Consider the following 19,721-nt stretch of genomic DNA (forward strand, 5'->3'; position numbering starts at 1 on the left):
ACAGCATCAAAAAAATTGAAGAAGTCGACAAGACAGCAAAGAAATCCCATGCCAAATATGCAGATCCTGTATTTTTATGTATTGTTAGACACCACAGTGAAAAAGATAAGTTCTGGAGATATAGAATTTACAAGGTATAGTAAATCTGATTATATCACTCAACCACGAACAAGCACTTGAAAATGCAACAAATTTGACACTTAGAAGCTTTTTCACCAAAAGGTTTACTATTTGGAATGCGGTTACTCAGTCACTTTAGGCGACTAACTACAGTGGAAAGCCTGTAGGGTGGGACCGGCAAGGTCCTCAGAAACAGTTACCTTACCAGGTGAAGCAGTCTTAAGTCATTTCCAGGGATTTTTATCCTTTGCAGGGCTTTCATATGCAAGTGGTCCTGATGCAAGGGATAAAGGATGCTGAACATGCTCAAAGGATGCTGTGGATACAATGCGGTTAATGGGTATCTTGCTACGACTACTCCTTGGTCCATGAAGGGGTGATGCAGTCCTGGTCACTGGGTGGACCTCCGTTGAAGTCTTCTCAGTGGCAGAAGTTCAATCACCACTGGATTACTGGTCACCCGGAATTGGGGTCACAGGCCAATCCTACCTGAGACGATAACTCGTTCTCGGGGGAGTCCCAGCTGCACTCCGATGACTCTTCCTGGCTCAGTGAACTCGGGTGCAACTCTGTGCAGCGGGTCCTGGTCCCTGGTGTTGTACGGCGATGTTGGGGGCAGGCTGACTACTTTTGGCTACCAACTTGCCCCAGCAGACTTCTCAGCTGCTGTGTCCCTGTGCTCTGAATAGGAGGCTAGATCACTGACCCTTGGAGTCTCTTGGCTTTGGCTTGGCTCAGGAGACTACTTCTCCTTTAGCAGGACACAGCAGGCACAGTCACTCTGCTTTGCCAGCCACCAGGTTCAACAGGTGCAGTCCACGCTGGTGCACCCTCTCTTTGCCAGTTTCGCGGTGCAGCAGGGCGGTCCTTCTTCCTGTCCAGATGAGATCTGAGTTCTGGGTGCCGAGGGTGCACTCTTTCATGGAGGCCTAAAATGCATCTAGATTAGTGTAGCCCTGGGCATCTCATACGGTTCTTAAAGAACACAAAACTACACTCTGAAGTCTAAAGTTAATAATGGATGGGGAGGGTGCTGGGCTGCAATATATTCCTTGTGACTGCCCTCTTATCTGTGCTACCGCCAGAGAAAAGCAAACATCGTAAATTACCTTGTTATCTAAGGGACTTTAATAGTATTACAATGTCATGTGTGTGCCCCAGAAAGTTCAAGCTCAGGCAGCTGGATAAATAAAGTCAGCTGTGTGCCTTGGAAGCACTTTTTGTTTTCTGTGAAAGCACACTTTTGCTAAATCAAAATGTACTCCTGGCTACAAGCCAGTAGGTGAAGCCAAATCCCCTCTTTGTAGCACTCCTGAAAGCTCTGTTTTCGGTTCATCACATTATGTCTGGTGACAGCTATGCTGTCAAGCCAGACCACCTAACAAGCATTGATAAAGACAGTAAGTCTTGTTTTGGTGCCTGTTGGCTTTGTTAATTGGTTCTAGCTGTGCTGTAGAGCATCCCTAGAAGCAACATGGTGGGGGGCGGACAGCGAGAGAGAGAGGAACATGAGGGGAGTAAAATAATGTGTGAGCATGCAGTGCAAAGCTAGGGGATGCCCACAAATGAAAAAGCAACACAGGGTCGGGGGAGAACACAAGGGTACAGGGTAGAACATGAGCTGTGAGCACAACAAAGGAGATACATGCACATGGGAGACAGGAGTAAAGCACATGCACTCTTCAAGTGTGCTTAAACAAAATGGAAAAAGCTGCATCTGAAAACAGAACATTGGAAGGACACAAGTAAGGGTTTCATACTGCAGAGGAGGGTAAAACTCCAGAAGAAACAGTGAAGCCCACACAAGCTAACAAATTAGAAGCAAGCAAATTAGACTTAGAATGAAGCCAACCAAGGATCAGTAAGTAATGGCATCTAAGGTAAGAAAACGTCTTGCAACAGACAACACATGCTGCTGAAGTGTGACCTAAAAAGTAGTTTCCTAAAAGCGAGCAGAGGAAGCATAGATGCTATCCAATTAAAGAGGTGGTAAAGAAGCTACATTTAATGTGAGGAACAAACATCAGATGGACAGGCGCAAAACATATAAGCCATCCAAATAAGAAGTAAGCAAATAAGATTGAAAGTAAAGTCAACCAATGGCAAGCAATGGGTGGGCTGCATGCCCCTGTTATGTTCTTGGAAAGCCCACAATATGTCTTTGGCAACCAGAGGACTGTGCTGTCTGGAAGACTCAACCTAAAAATGAACTGTCCCCCAATAATAGTGTATTACCCTTTTAGACTTAGTTAGTGTTGGTCATTGTAGTAGTCAGACACAATTACTGCAGGCTGGAATCTTCGGTCCTTTTTTGAGAAGACATAGAACATCATATAGATCATGGGTAATGAAAGTAACTCAAACACAACACAGCCTACGCTGAGCTTTTTGCACCAGATTTGCAAGTTAAGTAATGCGGAGTGTACTTTACCGTGATCTTCAGCTTATTTAGTAAAAACCATGCATTCCAAAATATGTACACATCCATTGTGTATGTCTCCAGGGAAATCACTTAGCACCCAAATGCTAGATGACAAACGTAAGAGGATAATTGCCCGCTGCCCAAAGGGCCGAATCGTAGAATGTTCATGTAGCCCTGACTAAGCAGTAACCAGTTATACGTATTTAACAGTTAAAACCTCGGATGTTATAGAATATCCTTCATTTGACTAGACACTGCATCTTCATAGCAGTCTTCCTGACTGTTCAAACTTTGTAACCCGTATCTTTGACTGGTTCCTGGCTACGCTCTCTCTAAAGTATTCACTTTGTATCTAGTTGCAGTGTAAATAACTTCTCATTTGTGAAGGTGTTTAGGCAACATAGGCTTTTGTGGGTACTCTTCTTCAAGGGATTTTAAGGTGATTTGGTCATTGACAGTAAGCCAGTGTAGTCAGTTCAAGGTCAGGCAGATGGACTCATACGACCTCTTTACCGATAACATTGACTCTGCATCTCTTGGGGTTTTGCGCTTTTGATGCTGAAACTGATCACAGATCCAGGCTGGACGTCCAGGGTTAGTATTGAGTGCTCGTAAGCTTAGTGCTGTGGCTAACGCCTTATCTAGATGGAAGTAAGATGTTCGGTTTGTGTAGTGTGTGGCAGTGCATACAACGTTGTTTTTCGAATTTTTAAAAATGATTTGATTGTGAAGGAGATTGATAGGGCCTGGTTTTGGGTGTTTCTTACTTTTGGGCGATGTTGCAGTCCTTTAACATCTGTTCTTTGACGTTATCAGTTACACCGTTTGACAATCCTTCAAGAGTTATACTCTACTACTAACTGTTAGCCATTTGAGATTTCTTATTCAATACTCGAGGTGGCAACTAATCTGTTGTATGTCACTTTGAACAGCAATATGTCGACCCTCATGCTTCGGAGAGCATATCCCTGCTCCCACTGATTTCTTGTGCACCTCTCCTTTAGGTTTGCATTGAATCCTACAGTGAAGTTATTGCATTTTGTATTGCAAGAAAGTGGAGCACCGAGCAAGAAGTTAGAAGAAGCTTCACATATATTCTTGGTTCGCCAGATAGTGATTGGTGTGCATGCATTGCATAGCGCGCAATGGAGCCGTGTTTCAGTGCTTCCAAACAAATTGCCCCCCTTCCAATTAAAGAACTAAAACCCGAATGGAAATCCCTTGCCTCTAGAACCAGGTGCAGAATCTGCAACTTCAAAATGGAAACCCTGCTACATTTGGTGTGCTGCTGGCAGTGTGTCTATTTAAGGGAGTTCGGACATGTAAAGAAGCGTTATCGGTTCGGTTCTCCTGCACTGTACCGACAGACTTGGCCACATTTGGGAAATATATGGCCGAGCTGAGTGTCAGGCTTACCTAGAAAGAATGTTCAGAAAACACCAAAGAAGTTTGAACAGCAGCAATCAAACAGAAAACAGACTTGCTTTTTTTATGTTAACACCATAGTTTTAAACGATATACAGCACATAGTCACTTTAAATCCAGTGGCACTCGCATAACATGGGGGCCGATACAGAGGTCTTTTCTGTCCTACAAGATGGTTGTATGATGCACTTTGCCACATATTTATATAATGGTTTTTAATATGAAAAGTGTTTCCTACAAGTGTACAACTGCAATCGGATAGAATTTTATTTGTGTGTTCTTTTCACAGATGTAAGATATTTTGCAAATGATTTTAAGTAATTGGGCAATAAAAAAAAATCATTCGTTTCACGTTAACTGCAGATCTGTTCTTGTTAGTGCTAACACTCCAGTGGCAGTTGGTTTGGAGAAATGATGAGTGTGGTGTTGTTTGTCGGTCGGGGTTAATGACGCAGATTATGAAGCGGATGACACAATGGTCAGTCCAAGGGAGAGAAAGCAATGATAATTTACTTTTGTTGGAAGTAAAGGCTTGTGGTGTATCCAGGGCTTTAAGTGGGCCGGGTCTCACTGGTGTTGAGCACTAGCAGTTTTTAAAGGGGGGCTCGAAACGGGTCTCTATCGGGCTCTGTTTTGTGCCCTGGCACAGGTGGACTGCAGTGACAGCAGGCACATCGATGTGCGTGTGCTCACACTGCTCACTTCTCACCAGTGGAGGTTACGTCATGACGTCATGACGTCCTTCCAGGTGAGCGTTATAGGAGAAGGGAAATCCTTTAAAGAGTCATTTTCTCTCTGGATTTCCCTTCTCTTTTTGAAACTCGGGAGCAGCAACATTGTCGTGGTGTCACCAGGGCTTTCACTGGAAGCTTTTCAGTAGTATATACAAGCCATAGTTGCTGCTTATTTATCTTATGCAACTAACAACCACTGACAAAGCCAATAGTCCTGATTTGTTGTAGGTATGATGTTACTTGTTGTATCCTATATCTGGATGCAATGACAGAAACAGCAAAATACAAGTCGAACGGCACACTATGCTAAGCATACATTTTTAGTTTAAGTGTTTTTAAGTCACACCCTTAATTACATCGGCCACCCCCTTTGAGAGACCCCCCAGTGTTTTCATCCCACTTGAAGTCCTGGGTTTATCCAGAATATAGATAACACCCTTGACCAGTTACTGAATTCCCAGGGTGGTAAAATAGGCTCTGCAATGTAGGGGAACATTGGCCCATAGGTTAAAGTCTTCAGTCTGTAGAACATCATTTTTACTGCACTTGTGGAGATGAAATCAGTGAAAGGATCAGATTTTGTTTTTGCTTGGAGGCCTGTAGTTAAATAGTATGCAAGTGTCAAAGTTTAGTTTACTGTGGCTGGGGTTTAATCTTACATTGTTTACACCTGAAATGATTGGTGGACCTCTTATGCAATAGAGTTACCTGTTTCATTGTACTTTCAAGAGTTGTTGGCACTATTGTAATTTGTAGGTCTTTCACAGTTTTCCAACCTGTTTCCCTTGACGATAAGTATTAGTCTTTTTCTCACCTCCCATTAATACTTTTGACTTGTTGCTGAATGCGAGGCCAAGTTGGGGTTGGCCAAGGCGGGGTTGGAATTGTGCCTCTGATGCTGTTCCTCTGAGGTATAGTGGGAGGAGATGGTGAGGACTTACTGTTAGTGTCCTGATCTGATGTAGAGCCGTGTGCAGGGAACCTGTAAGCTATGTTCCCTCCAGGGTGCGCACATGCTCACCCTGCTTCCTTGAAGTGCCCATCGTCTATTAGGGAGTGCTCAGGTCGCTCCAGAAACCATTCAGGAGCTTTTTGTGTCTAGATGCACGTCTTTTACAAAGGCGCGCTTCTGAAAGGCATTAAGTCTGTTGTTGGATGGCGCGTCAACAAACATTTGGAAGGAGGGGCAGAAATGTCCTGCATTGTGATGGGAGCAAGCTGTGCCATTAGCCTGAAGGTGACGAAAATGAATAGGGCGGATGGGCAGCCTTCTTAGAGAAAAGAAAGGCGACTGTGCCTTTGATTAACAGTAGGAAGTGCACGAGTCAATAAATTAAGAAGTAGAGCAAAGACAAGTTCATGGTCTCACTTCACTGTGAGAGCCAAGCGTTGAAATGTTAGAGGTAAATGTTACTCATGCAACAAACACAAGGTAGAAATGTGATAAAGCCTTTTCAAAATTAAAGAAAGTGTATTTCTCCAAAGTTTCAACTTAGTATATCAGATTACATGACTGCACTGAGATGTTTATTAAAAGTGATAATAAAAAAAAATGAACTTAGACACATTCAGACCTCTCGCTCTGACAACAAATCAAGAGGCAAGTCAGTTTTTAGGTCTCGCCTAGCGCATGCGCTGCTCTTGGTGAGGGCTTCTGGAATCACTTGAGACTTCCAAGGTCTTGTCCGTGTAGGTGTGCCTCATCCCACACATCCCATTGGCCTTTGTGTGTGGCTTTCAATAATGAAAGCACACAAATGGCCAAAGACGGGTGCATGTCCCGTTTTTCCTCAAAACGTTTACTCCCATGGTCTAGGCGTCTCGGAACATAGCAGTGGCACGTATTGTGCCAGTTGCATTCCTCCCTGATCGTTCTCTTGTCTTGGCTCATATTACTGACGTCCTCGCATGTTCCCTCCTTCTCCTTCCTGGTTTCAGCAACGGGGCTAACAGCTGCTTTCCGCCAGTGTCTCTGATGTTTTCCATACCTCACTACGTGACACCCCTTCTTTGGGACTGCGGGTTTGGTGGCTGTGTGAGATTTTATTTGTGTCCTCCTCTCATCACTTAATCTACCAAAGGCTGCCTTCATTTGGTGTTTGTTGGCTGTTTAATCCCACCCCCTCGCTGTGTGGGTAGAACCTTTCTTCCAAGGTTTATACATTGTTTGATCCTACATATTCCACTCTTCGAGTGTAGAGACCACTCGATGTGACAGTGCAGCTGTCAAGTGAATGTTAAGATGTTTGTCTTTTTATGGACACTGAGATGGCAATGTTAATCAAACGTTTTCATTTTAGCTTTTGATAGCTGAAACATTGCCTCGCTTGCAAAGTGATTTGATTAGTGTTTTTGGTGCTTGCAGCTTTGGTTCTGGTGCACAGAGATCATTCATTGCAGCACACGGAAGAACAAATTTAGAGGGAACATTGCCTGTAAGGGCGCGTTTGTTTCCATGTTATCTTTTTGGGGGCTAATGGAAGACTCCTGTTTTTGACAGAGTAAGGGGGTTGATCCATATCTGCGTATTGTAATACTTGAAGGTGCACCGAGTGGGAAGTGTAGATAAGTGATAGACAAGCATCTGAGTAGCTGAGTAATGGCATACAAATGCTATTATTTCTGGGTCACTTCACCATTTAAGGCCTGGTATCACCATACGGATTTTTACCTGTTACTGGGGGAGTATAGCAAATAGATAAGAGGATTTACAAGAAGTTGCTTGATTATGCCATTGCATCGCTCCTCATCAATACAATGGAGCGTCATATTGAATTTTAAAATCAAAACCAGAATCGTCTGGAAGAAGCTTACCAAGTCTTATCTGGAACTATTTTAGTTGTAATAGTACAGTAGAAATGAATGAAATGAGAACAGGATTTCTAAAGCACCTGGTTACCCATAGGCATCCCAGCGCTATTGCCTGATTACACACAGCTGTGACCCATTCATTTAGGGAAGAGGAATGTTTTAATCTGTCTCCGGAAGGTGAGGTAGTTAGGTTGTGCACGAATCTGCAAAGGCAGACTGTTCCAGAATTTAGCCACATTATGAGAAAAGAGGCGGCCGCCACTTCGTGCTCTCTTTATTCTTGGTGTTGACAGTGAATATTTAGTTTCCGACCTTAGGGATCTATTTGGACGGTACAGATGGATAAGGGACTAAACAGACAAGGATCCCTTGCCTGCAAGTGCCCTATGGGCTATGCATAATGCCTTAAACTGGATGCGCTCACGGATGGGGAGCCAGTGTAAAGATGCCAAAGCTGGTTTAGCTGAAGAACGCTTTGGGATGATCTTGAGCATACGCGCGGCACAGTTATGAACAACTTGTAACTTTTGTATCGAGGAGTGAGGGGCTCCAAGATAAAGCGCATTAGCATAAGCCGTGACAAGATGAGAGCCTGAACTATAACTCTTCTTGCTGGAAAAGGGAGTAGTGGAAGCACTTTACGGACCATTCGTAGGATCCCGAAGCAGCTTGCAGCTACTTTTTGCCCTAGCTCTTTAAAATCAAGGTTCCGGCCGAGCCAAACACCCAGACTTTTGATTTGGTCCTTAGGAGAGGGGGCAGGACCAAAAGAGCTAGGCCAGAGTAGCCCAAGATTTGTCTTTTATTTATTCCCTAGAAGCATTAGTTCAGTTTTTGATCCATTAAGTTTCAAAAATGAATCTTCCATCCACCTTGATACTTTGTCCCGACAAAGGGCAAGACCAGAGCTGGAGGGGTCCCGTTGGTTGAAAGAAACAACCAACTGGGTGTCGTCAGCATACGTGACGATCTGGATCCCGTAAGGTAGCAGTACCTCTGTCAGAGGCCTCAAATAAACATTAAAAAGTGTGGGGCTCAGGGAAGACTGCTGGGGGACCCCACAGTTAATTGGTATGGGCTTTGAAGAAATGCCATCTTCAAAAACTTCGAAGGATCGGGCTTCTAGAAACGACTGTAGCCAATTGAGCATGGTCCCTGCAATTCCCACCTCACTTAGCCTTTTTATCAACAGCCGGTGGTTGACCGTATCGAAGGCTGCGCTTAAATCTAAAAGAATGCTGGCTGCGCAGCTTCCAGCGTCTAGAATTTTTCTAGACTCATCCACTACAACCAGAAGAGCCATCTCGGTGCCCTGTTGAGGTCTAAAACTCATCAGGGAGGGATGGAGATGGTTATTACTCTCCAAGAAGATGGACAGTACAGAGTTAACATATTTCTCAGCGATCTTGCTGATAGCGAGCAGCAAGGAGATGGGGCGGTAATTGCTCCAAACGTCCGAGTCCAGAGTTGTTGTTTTTTTGTAAGACTTTAACCATAGCCCATTTCCACAATGGGAGGACCGTCCCTGAGGAAAAAGAGACACTGATCAGGTCAAGGATTACTGGAGAAAGAGTTTTAGAAGCCAAATTTAAGATGTTAGGAGGGGCAGGGTCAGTAGGGGAGCCAGATTTTAAATTACTCATGATGTCTAGCAACATGGACGGGTTAAGTGGAAGGATTTCCTCAATTAGGCCTACTCTTCCTTTGTCCAAGTACTCTTGCTCTCCAATCTGTAGTTGATATGATATTTGAGTGAAGGAGGAATAAATGGTTTGGATTTTACTGGAGAAGAAATCTGCTATGGCGTTACATCGCGCGGAAGTATCTTCTGATACAGTAGGGGGAGAGGGGATGGTCAGCAAGCCCTTAGCAATGCGAAAGATTTGGCGAGGTAAATGTACAGCTGCTAGAATTCTCTCTTTGTAGTATAGAGTTTGGGCCAATTGAATTTCAGTTTTATAAGTTTTTATGGCCTCTCCATAATTTTGTTTATGACTGGCATAGAAATCCTTCCTCCATTGCCTTTCAGCTCTCTTGCAAGTTTTCTGAAGTTCAGAGTTTCGGGGAGAACCACGGATTACGCTTGGTTTCTGCCTTGTTAAATGTTTTTTTTGATAGGGAGGACTGAGTTCAGTGATGATTCCACCCAGTTGTTACATTTATTGTACGCAGTGACAGGATCGGGGTCGGAGGTAGGTCTGGTGTTTTCCAGGGTCATTACCCATGGTTCAATAGGTAACTTAGCCATCAAAGCAAAAAGTCTCCCTTTGACCTACAGGTATTTTACATTAGTATTATTTCCCTTTTCATATGTGAGCCACCCAAGAACTATTAAAAAAAAAAACCAATTCACAAAAATATATTTTTTTAAATTTCTTTTATCAAAAATATTTTTATCATCTTATTCTCTTTTTTTAAACATATATAAATTCACACTCAACAAACACACACACACTTTCATACCATGGAACCACTTTCCCCAACACACATTCAATCAATCTGGGAGGATCTGCTACAGAGTGATATAGTAGTTTCCATAGACTATATCCAACAACTGCACAAGGCAGGATCTTGATAAGGCTCTAGTCGGCGTGTTTTGGTGGCTAAACAGGGATGACATACCTCCTTCTTCAGGACCAGCCAGAAAACAGAGAAGTGTCTACTCAGCCCGGGGAAAATAACCACCTAAGGAAATATATATATACACTATAAAAGATGCCCACACAAATTACAAGAATAAATCTTCTATTATTTACATATCTATGGACCATCAAAAGAAAAATGTTTACCTTTGCTTTGACCCATAACCCCTTAGCTGCGGCGGCTATTCCGCCGCAGTGCTAAGGGGGAGGGCGAGCGGCGCTCCTGTGCTCGTGACGGAACCGCTCCGTCACGAGCCTCGGGTGGGCTGTGCTTGTGACGGAACGGTTCCGTCACGGCCCCGCCCGCCCAATAGAACGCTCAGCGCAGGCGCGGAAGCGGTCCGTGACTGAACCGTTCCGTCACCAGCACAGCCCACCCGAGGTTCGTGACGGAACGGTTCCGTCACGAGCACACAAGGGGTTAAAGAAGATTCCAGAAAAAGAAAAAACAAGAAAAATCAAGATCCTGCCTTGTGCAGTTGTTGGATATAGTCTATGGAAACTACTATATCACTCTGTAGCAGATCCTCCCAGATTGATTGAAGGTGTGTTGGGGAAAGTGGTACCATGGTATGAAAGTGTGTGTGTGAGTTTGTTGAGTGTTTCCTCTCTCGGGGTCAATATGTGTTGTGTATATTATGCCTTTTGATCTTTTGTCTATATACATCTTGATTTTGAACAATTTATGTATTGTTTTTCTGTAATTGCAAAAAAGAGAAAAATAATTTATATATGTTTAAAAAAAGAGAATAAGGGGGGCGTGGCCAAGATGGCGGACTGAACAGACGTCTACCCGAGTGGCTCCCCGTCTTAGTTCCCTTTAGCGCCCCTTTTGTAGCTGAATACACCCCCACGCACCTCAAGCCCCGGCTGCTCTCGTGGGGCGTCTCACGGCCGTTCCGGTGTGACCGGGCACTTAGCTGCAGGACCTCCCCTGGCTGAGAGTGCGGCGCCTGCACCGCGGAGAGGGGAAATGGCGGCCGAGCCCGCCAAGTGATTGCGGCCGTGCCTCTCACTAGTAGCGGACCGGGATCCACCAAAGACCAGAACCGCCCGCGATCCCTACCCGCTGGCCTGGAAGCGGTAACAAGAACGGGCGGTTGGCGACGTCCGCTGCCGGCGGTGGGGCACCAGCAGCGGAGAGGGGCGGAGCCAGCCGGGAGGAGCAGAAATTGAGGCCCCGGCTCCGGGCCTGCAAGGGAGCTGGCTGGCATGCCATCTGGTGTCTCTGAGGACGTTGTGACGCAGAGACCGTACCCGGGAGGCGCGGAAGGAGAGCCAGACGATCCACAGCCCTGAGGGCCTCCGTAAAGGTGAGGAGAGTCGCATGGGGCCGGTGGAAGCTGAGGGCTCGGGGGCACAATCGAGCCCTTGACGTTGGGCCTAGCAAGGCCTTGCTCACGCAGAGCAGCAGTGCACAGGACGGGGAGCGACACAGGGGCCAGAGCGCCGGAGCCCACGCGCCCAACCACTGGAGTTGCAACGCGGCGCCCTGGGGGCTGCGGGCTGAGAGACCTTAGTAGAGTGGCCATCAAACAGCCGCCGTGACGGGGCGGAAGACAGGCCCTTGGACGCCATTTTGAGGAGTCTGCCCGCGGGACGGTGGTCCCTGGTGGGCGTCCAGCAGCACACAGACACCACCACAGCAGGGATCCGGGGGCCGTGCTCCTGTCAGAGCTCCCGGCGGAGAAGCGGACTCACCGCGAGACATCCATCCTCTGGACCTGTCGTGGCCGGGCCGGGGTGCTGCCCTTCCCCAGCTAAGAGATTGATCTAGGGGTGAGGTGGAGATAGGAGGCGCCCCGAGACGACGGACACCACACGACAGAACCGTCCCTCGGTGGCCGCTGTGATCAACTATACAGGCGCTGGACACCCGAGCAGCACCGCGGAGCGCCCCACAACCAGGGAGGACCGCACCAGAGCCGACGCCGGCACACACCGGAGCCCCGGGGGCCCGAGCGGCCCACACGCAGAACCGGAGGCGGCGCAGTGGACATCATGGCGGGTCTCAGAAAGAAAGGGGACCGCACGCTCCCGGAGATGCTCGCGAAGAACCAGACCAGGCCTGACAAAGGGCTGCTCTCCCCCGAGGTCCCAAAATCACAACCGGCTCCCTCTGAAGACAATGTGCCCATCACCAAATCCTTTTTGGAGTTGTTATTTAACTCCCTCAGGGACGATTTCAAATCTCTGAAACAGGACGTAGCCGGTGAGGTCAGGGAGCTCAGGCGGGACGTAGAAGGCCTTGGGGAGCGCGTGGTCGCTATTGAAGACGCCGATCGGGCCCGGAGTGAGGAGGTCGAGCAGTTATAACAGGAAGTCCTACGGCTCAAAGACCAACACCTGGACCTACAGGCCCACGCGGAGGACTTAGAAAACCGGTCCTGTCGAAACAACATTCGGGTCCGGGTGGTCCCTCTTCAGACAGAGGGGGCGGACATCACAGGCTACCTACAAGACCTTTTCAGGGACATACTGGGAGAATCCCCGGGCTTTGGCATCAGGATAGACAGAGCAGACAGGGTGGGGCCCCCCCCCGGCGTTCATCTGACCCGCCTCCGGACATTCTGGCCTTTCTCCCTGACTTCCCACTCAAAGAAACAATCCTCCGCGAAGCCCGGCGGAAACAACCGCTTCATTTCCACGGCCATCCCATTGCTCTGTACCAAGACCTTTCAGCGATCACTTTACAGAAACGGAAGGCATTCAAGATAGCCACGGACTTCCTTCGTAAACACGAGATTCCGTATTCATGGGGCCACCCGTTACGACTTATTTTCAAATGGAACGTAGCCCTGCAGCAGCTGCGCTCGCTCAAGGACACATGCACGTTGCTGGGCGTAGAGGTAGCGGAGGGTCTTCACCATCAAGGCCTGCACGGGGACAACCCAGAGACGGCTGGCACACGGTCGGCCGCAGAAGTTCCTCGAAGTCGCGCTTGAAGCCTGAAGCCCACATCATCTCGCAGGAGAGAGCTACGGCCATCCTAGAGGTGGCCAAACAAACAGCGACCTCTGATTGATTCTGTCCCAAGGGGGGGACCTCTTCGCACGTTTGTATTCACAGCGGGGGGACGGGCGGGGGGCCACGGAGGCCGCCACTGGACACTGCTCCAACAGGTAACACTACTACAGCCCTGTGTTGATCTGACAGGACTGGGACTCTGAACTCACACAGTTGGGGGGTTGGGGACCGGGTGGTGGGTGGCGGGGACGGGGCTTTGAGGTCTAGGGGTGGGGCTAGGGGAGGGGGGCAGGGTTCAGGAGGGGGTTGGGGGGGCAGGGCAGTTGACAGGGTTTTTTTTTGGGGGGGGGAGGGGTCCTCCTTGTCCACCTATGTTTGAGTTCCCTTTTTCTTTCCCGCGCCTTGTTCAGAACCATGCAGGTCCTGCTGATTACACATGATGTCCCTCCAACTGAAAATCCTCTCTCTTAATGTGAGGGGACTTAACAACCCTATCAAGCGTCGGGCAATACTCTCCCTCTTGGAGCACTCCACATCAGATATCTGCCTCCTACAGGAGACGCATTTGCTGCCGAAGGATCACCATCGACTTAAGTCCAGAGCCTTCCACATGCAGTTTTTCTTGTCCTCACCTAAGAAGGTGGCGGGAGTAGCGATTTTGGTGTCCAAATCCTTTATCGGTCAAGTTTTGCAGAGGGAGGTAGAGATCAAGGGCAGGTTGCTTCTACATCGCTTTCTGATAGCCGGACAGACAATTTTAGTGGGCTCCATATACGCACCTAACGAGGGTCAGGAAAAATTCTTACACACGGCCTTGGTGGCAGCCACAGCTAACACCCACCCACATTTACTATTAGGGGGCGACCTCAACTTGGTATTCCATAACACGGCGGATCGCTCCTGCCAACGCTCGGGGCAGGTAGGATCCCTCTCCAGGACAGGACATGCACACCTTTCAGACTTAGGTCTCGTCGACCTGTGGAGGCACTTCCACCCACACTCCACGGCATACACCTATTACTCAGCGGCTCACAAATCCTACGCTAGGCTTGATTACCTCCTGTGCTCCTCATAACTGGTGCTCCGAGTGAAGGATGTTGACATCCTCCCGGCCTCCCTGTCGGATCACTTCCCAGTAATAGCCACCCTCCTCTTTCCAGCCGCGCCTGCCCCACCTCGGCATTGGCGCCTTCGGGATGCCTTGCTCCAGGCCCCTACCATAGTAGAGCGGATTAAAGCCGCCATCACCCAGTTTTTAACCTACAATGCCGATACCCCTAAGGCTACACAGTGGGCCGCGCTCAAAGCTGTCCTGCACGGAGAATTCATCTCCATCGCCACAGCCAACAACAGAGAACGCCCTCAGAAGAGAGTTGAAATAGCCCAACGCGTAGCGGAGCTGGAACAGATGCACCAACGCACGGGGGCAGCTCGGGCATGGTGCCAACTCTGCACGGAGAAAAAGATTTTGGCCGCCCTAGATCAGGACACTGCGGAATATGCAGCCCTCTGCCTCCGGCATGCGTATTATAGTGGGGGTGACCACTGTGGGAAACTATTGGCGAGCAAGTTGAGAGAACCACGCTAAAGGCAGGACATAAGGTCCATACAGACCCGACGGGGAGACCTCGTGGTCGACGGCGCTGACATAGCCGCAGCCTTTGGGGAATTTTACGAAACTCTATATGCAGGTGACCCGCTCGACTTGCTGGCCGGGCTCGCATACTTAGGAGGCTCGCACCTCCCGTCCCTGAACGTGGCACAGGCGGAGTTCCTCAATCGGCCCATCGGCTTGGAGGAGGTGATTTCGGCGATATCTCGCCTCAAGCTAGGGAAATCCCCAGGCCCGGATGGCTATTCGTCGGCCTTTTATAAAACGTTTTGTCATCAGGTGGCCCTCCTGTTACGAGACCTTTTTAACACCTTTGACCAGCCCGGAGCGATTCCTGCGGACCTTTTGGAAGCAGCGATAACGGTCATACCGAAACCCGACCGGGATCCCACACGTTGTAGTTCTTATAGGCCGATATCCCTCTTAAACCTGGACCTCCAACTATACACGGGCATCCTCGCGAGCAGGTTGGCACCATATATGCAACAACTGGTGGAACCTGACCAAGCAGGTTTCATACCCCAACGGCAGACCAGTGATAACACCAGACGGGTCCTCCACCTCATTGAGGCCGGGTCGCGGACGAGACCAGATTGCATGCTACTTACCATCGACGCCGAAAAGGCCTTTGATTGGGTGCACTGGCCCTACCTGGAACAGGTGTTACAACATTTCGGTGTGGGAGAAGTTCTCCGCAACCGTATACTGAATTGCTATGGCCAGCCCAACGCCACGGTCCGTGCAAACGGGCACACTTCCCCGTGCTTTCCGGTTGGCAGGGGGACCAGGCAGGGTTGCCCACTCTCCCCTATCCTTTTTGCCCTATACATGGAGCCATTACCGCAACGGGTCAGGCGACATACCCTTATCAAGGGCATCCCCTTTGGCGGCGAGTTGCACAAGATCAGCCTCTATGCGGATGATATATTACTCTCCCTCACTGAGCCGATGCAATCGCTGCGAGCGCTTTTTATCGAACTCCATACCATTGCGTTGGCTTCCGGGTTCAAAATTAACGTTGAGAAATCGGAGGCCCTCAATATCTCCCTATCGCCGGACACACTCATCGAGGTACAAGGCGAATTTGATATGCAATGGTTAAGTACCACAATTCCCTATTTAGGAGTTCTGCTGGGCCCAACCATCCCGGCCACTGCCGAAGTGAACTATGCCAGACTCTGCTCGCGTCTCAGCGACGAACTCCGGAGATGGAAGCACCACTCTCTCTCCTGGCTGGGGAGGATAGCAGCCACCAAGATGACCCTGCTACCCCAACTCCTTTGTGTTCCAGACTCTTCCTCTGCGCCCACCAGCAGGTTGGCTTCAGCGAACACAGTCCGACTTGGCACGCTTTATCTGGAATGGTCGCTGTCCACGCTTCAAACATGCAATCACGGTACTCCCGCCTGCTCACGGTGGAGTTGGGGTCCCCGACCTCCTCTTATACTATCAAGCGACACAACTTCGCACCCTAGTGGAACGGCACCAGCTGGAATCAGGCAAGAACTGGCTTTTTCAAGATAAAGCCGTTGCGGGCATGCCTCTCCAGGGGGTTCCCTTTCTCCACAGGTGCCACCGTCCCCCCAACCTCTACGCATCTCAGATTACGAGCACCGTCTTGGATGTGTGGGACCAAGTGGCTGTTCGACACGAGCTCACGTTGTTTCCCTCCCCGATGACCCCGCTTTTCGCTAATCCCGACTTTTCCCCCTATACATGGAGCCATTACCGCAACGGGTCAGGCGACATACCCTTATCAAGGGCATCCCCTTTGGCGGCGAGTTGCACAAGATCAGCCTCTATGCGGATGATATATTACTCTCCCTCACTGAGCCGATGCAATCGCTGCGAGCGCTTTTTATCGAATTCCATACCATTGCGTTGGCTTCCGGGTTCAAAATTAACGTTGAGAAATCGGAGGCCCTCAATATCTCCCTATCGCCGGAGACACTCATCGAGGTACAAGGCGAATTTGATATGCAATGGTTAAGTACCACAATTCCCTATTTAGGAGTTCTGCTGGGTCCAACCATCCCGGCCACTGCCGAAGTGAACTATGCCAGGCTCTGCTCGCGTCTCAGCGACGAACTCCGGAGATGGAAGCACCACTCTCTCTCCTGGCTGGGGAGGATAGCAGCCACCAAGATGACCCTGCTACCCCAACTCCTTTGTGTTCCAGACTCTTCCTCTGCGCCCACCAGCAGGTTGGCTTCAGCGAACACAGTCCGACTTGGCACGCTTTATCTGGAATGGTCGCTGTCCACGCTTCAAACATGCAATCACGGTACTCCCGCCCGCTCACGGTGGAGTTGGGGTCCCCGACCTCCTCTTATACTATCAAGCGACACAACTTCGCACCCTAGTGGAACGGCACCAGCTGGAATCAGGCAAGAACTGGCTTTTTCAAGATAAAGCCGTTGCGGGCATGCCTCTCCAGGGGGTTCCCTTTCTCCACAGGTGCCACCGTCCCCCCAACCTCTACGCATCTCAGATTACGAGCACCGTCTTGGATGTGTGGGACCAAGTGGCTGTTCGACACGAGCTCACGTTGTTTCCCTCCCCGATGACCCCGCTTTTCGCTAATCCCGACTTTTCCCCGGGCTTGGACTCCAGGGCATTTGCAGCCTGGAGACGTTCTCCCTGCAGAGCCCTGGGGCATTTGTTCAACCGAAATGGTATCCTCTCCTTTCAACAGGTGAGGGAGGACAATGGTATACCAGAGTCCAATCGCCTACCCTATTTGCATGTCCGCCACTGGGCACTACTGCCGGAGGTCAGACCAGGCGCACAGCGTTTCCTCACCCCGTATGAAAAGTGGCTGGTAACCCGCTCCTCTGATAAGAAACTGATCTCTGACCGATACCAACATCTCCTCCTCTCAACCACCTATACATACAATGCGGGTAGGACCAGGTGGGAGCGGGACTTGGGGAGATCACTCGCACACAAAAAATGGGGCGGCATATACCATAGGGCCAGACACTTTGCTTACCACACAGGCCTCAGTGAAACTTTGATCAAAGTGGCCACCTACTGGTACCATACACCTGAACGCCTACATCACTGGGACCCCCGCATCAGTGACCGCTGCTGGAGATGGTGTGGGGACACACTGGAGCACTTACTTTGGAGCTGTGACCTTTTGCAATCCTATTGGGGTACGATTTTGGACGACATAGACTCACATCTTGATACCCAACTTCCTAGATTCCCCGCTTACATTCTGCTAGGACTCCCTAATGCTTTGATGTACCCTTTGAAATCTAGGAGGGGGAGGCTCATAGCGATTGCTCTAGGGGCAGCCATGCAGAACATCCTGGCACATTGGAGGACCACGCAACCTCCCCCGCACACAGGTTGGCTCCATAGGCTATGGATGGTACTGGGTATGGAGAAGTTGTCCTTGGCGAAGGCGGGGAGGGGAGAGGAGTTTGCAGAACTTTGGCGGCCCTTTTTAACTTTGCTCACAGGGGAGTTCAGGGAACTAAGCTGCCCTCGCTACTTACGTCTGCTGCGCCTAGCAGATACCCCAATCGAGGAACAGAAGGCTCCGACGCGCAAGCGCAAGATGCAGAGCTGATGATCGGCATACAGCCTTTCCCTCATTGGCTTGGTGAATCCCCTTTCCTTTTGCTTTGTGGACAGGGGGTGGGGGGTGTTGGACAACGCTTCCCCTTCACAGGGGCTCTACAAGTCTTGCATTGTCGTTATTCTCACTACCGCACGCTTTCGTTTGTGTTAAACATGAAGAGTTCGGCATTGTTTCATCTGATGGGGAAAGGTGGTCTGCATGTTTTTTCCTGTTTTGAAAACTCAATAAAAGATTTAAACCATAAAAAAAGAGAATAAGATGATAAAAATATTTTTGATAAAAGAAATGTAAAAAAATATATTTTTGTGAATTGGTTTGTGTTTTGAATAGTTCTTGGGTGGCTCACATATGAAAAGGGAAATAATACTAATGTAAAATAACTGTAGGTCAGAGGGAGACTTTTTGCTTTGATGGTTTTGTATTTCCCCTCTTCTGCCTGACCTTTTATTGCTCTTCCAGAGGGGGTCCCCCTTTATTCTGCGCTCAATAGGTAACTTAGACCATGTACGTGAGTAGTTCCTACTTCCCATGGTTTCTGTGGCAGTAGCTTGCGGAATCCACGTAAAAGGAATTTAAAAATAGTCGGACCACGGCAGCCTAACAGGGTCTCTAACTAAAAGATTCACCAAATTGGAGAAAATGGGGTCCAGAAGGTGGCCTTTGGTGTGGGTAGGGCCAGCTACTTTTTGTGTGAGTTGGAATACGGCTAGCTCATCAGTTAGGTCGCGCGCATCTGATTGTAGAACGTTGTAGACAGCCAATGCTGTAATTAAGATCTATCTGGGTACACAATTGTAGGTATGTTTGAGTTCATATGTGTCTGTTGTGTGTTTTTTAAGATATGCCGTCAACTCAGGCACTTCTGGAAGAATCACTAATAGTGAATGAACAACCAGCTTGTCAGTTCTGAATGTTGAATGCAATGCTACCTCCTGGCTTTCTTTGATTCTTTCATGATGAGTTATTGTAAAATCCTCTGACGTCTAATAGTCTAATGTGTGTTCACCATATTTCTTTCAGATGGAGATGATGACAAGCCCCCACTGCCGCCACGCTCAGCCTCTTCCAGTTTCTCCACCTCCATGAACTCCAATATGGGAACCAGTGGACAAGATGTGACGCTGGAAAGGTGAACTGTCTTAAAACACAGAATAGCCCTGAGATGGGAAAGCAGAAGGAGTTCTTTTTTTATGTTAGATCGTTTATGCATTTAAGGTGTGCCCTTTAATGACAATCTTATGCCCATTACATAGACACTTGCCACACCAAATCAGGCATATCATACAGAGGTACCTCACAGGTCTGTATCAGCCATTAAACAATGCTTAGCGTAGCTGGAAGAAAAGGTGCGTCACCCTAGTTCCTGGATTTAAGGAGGACTGACTAGGTGTAGTTA

The 19,721-nt window shown here is 48.7% G+C and overlaps 1 protein-coding gene across 2 annotated transcripts in view; it reads left to right on the top strand.

Annotated features, from left to right (window-relative positions):
* Positions 1-19,721, top strand: part of INPPL1 (inositol polyphosphate phosphatase like 1) — a 915,229-nt gene that overhangs the window by 420,056 nt on the left and 475,452 nt on the right. For both annotated transcript variants that reach the window (XM_086933779.1, XM_086933780.1), the window contains one exon: positions 19,346-19,454. In XM_086933779.1, coding sequence (XP_086789905.1) covers positions 19,346-19,454 — 109 coding nt within the window. The remainder of the gene's footprint in view (positions 1-19,345; positions 19,455-19,721) is intronic.

Source organism: Lissotriton vulgaris, chromosome 8 (genome assembly GCF_964263255.1).
Source record: "Lissotriton vulgaris chromosome 8, aLisVul1.2, whole genome shotgun sequence".
Lineage (NCBI taxonomy): Eukaryota > Metazoa > Chordata > Amphibia > Caudata > Salamandridae > Lissotriton > Lissotriton vulgaris.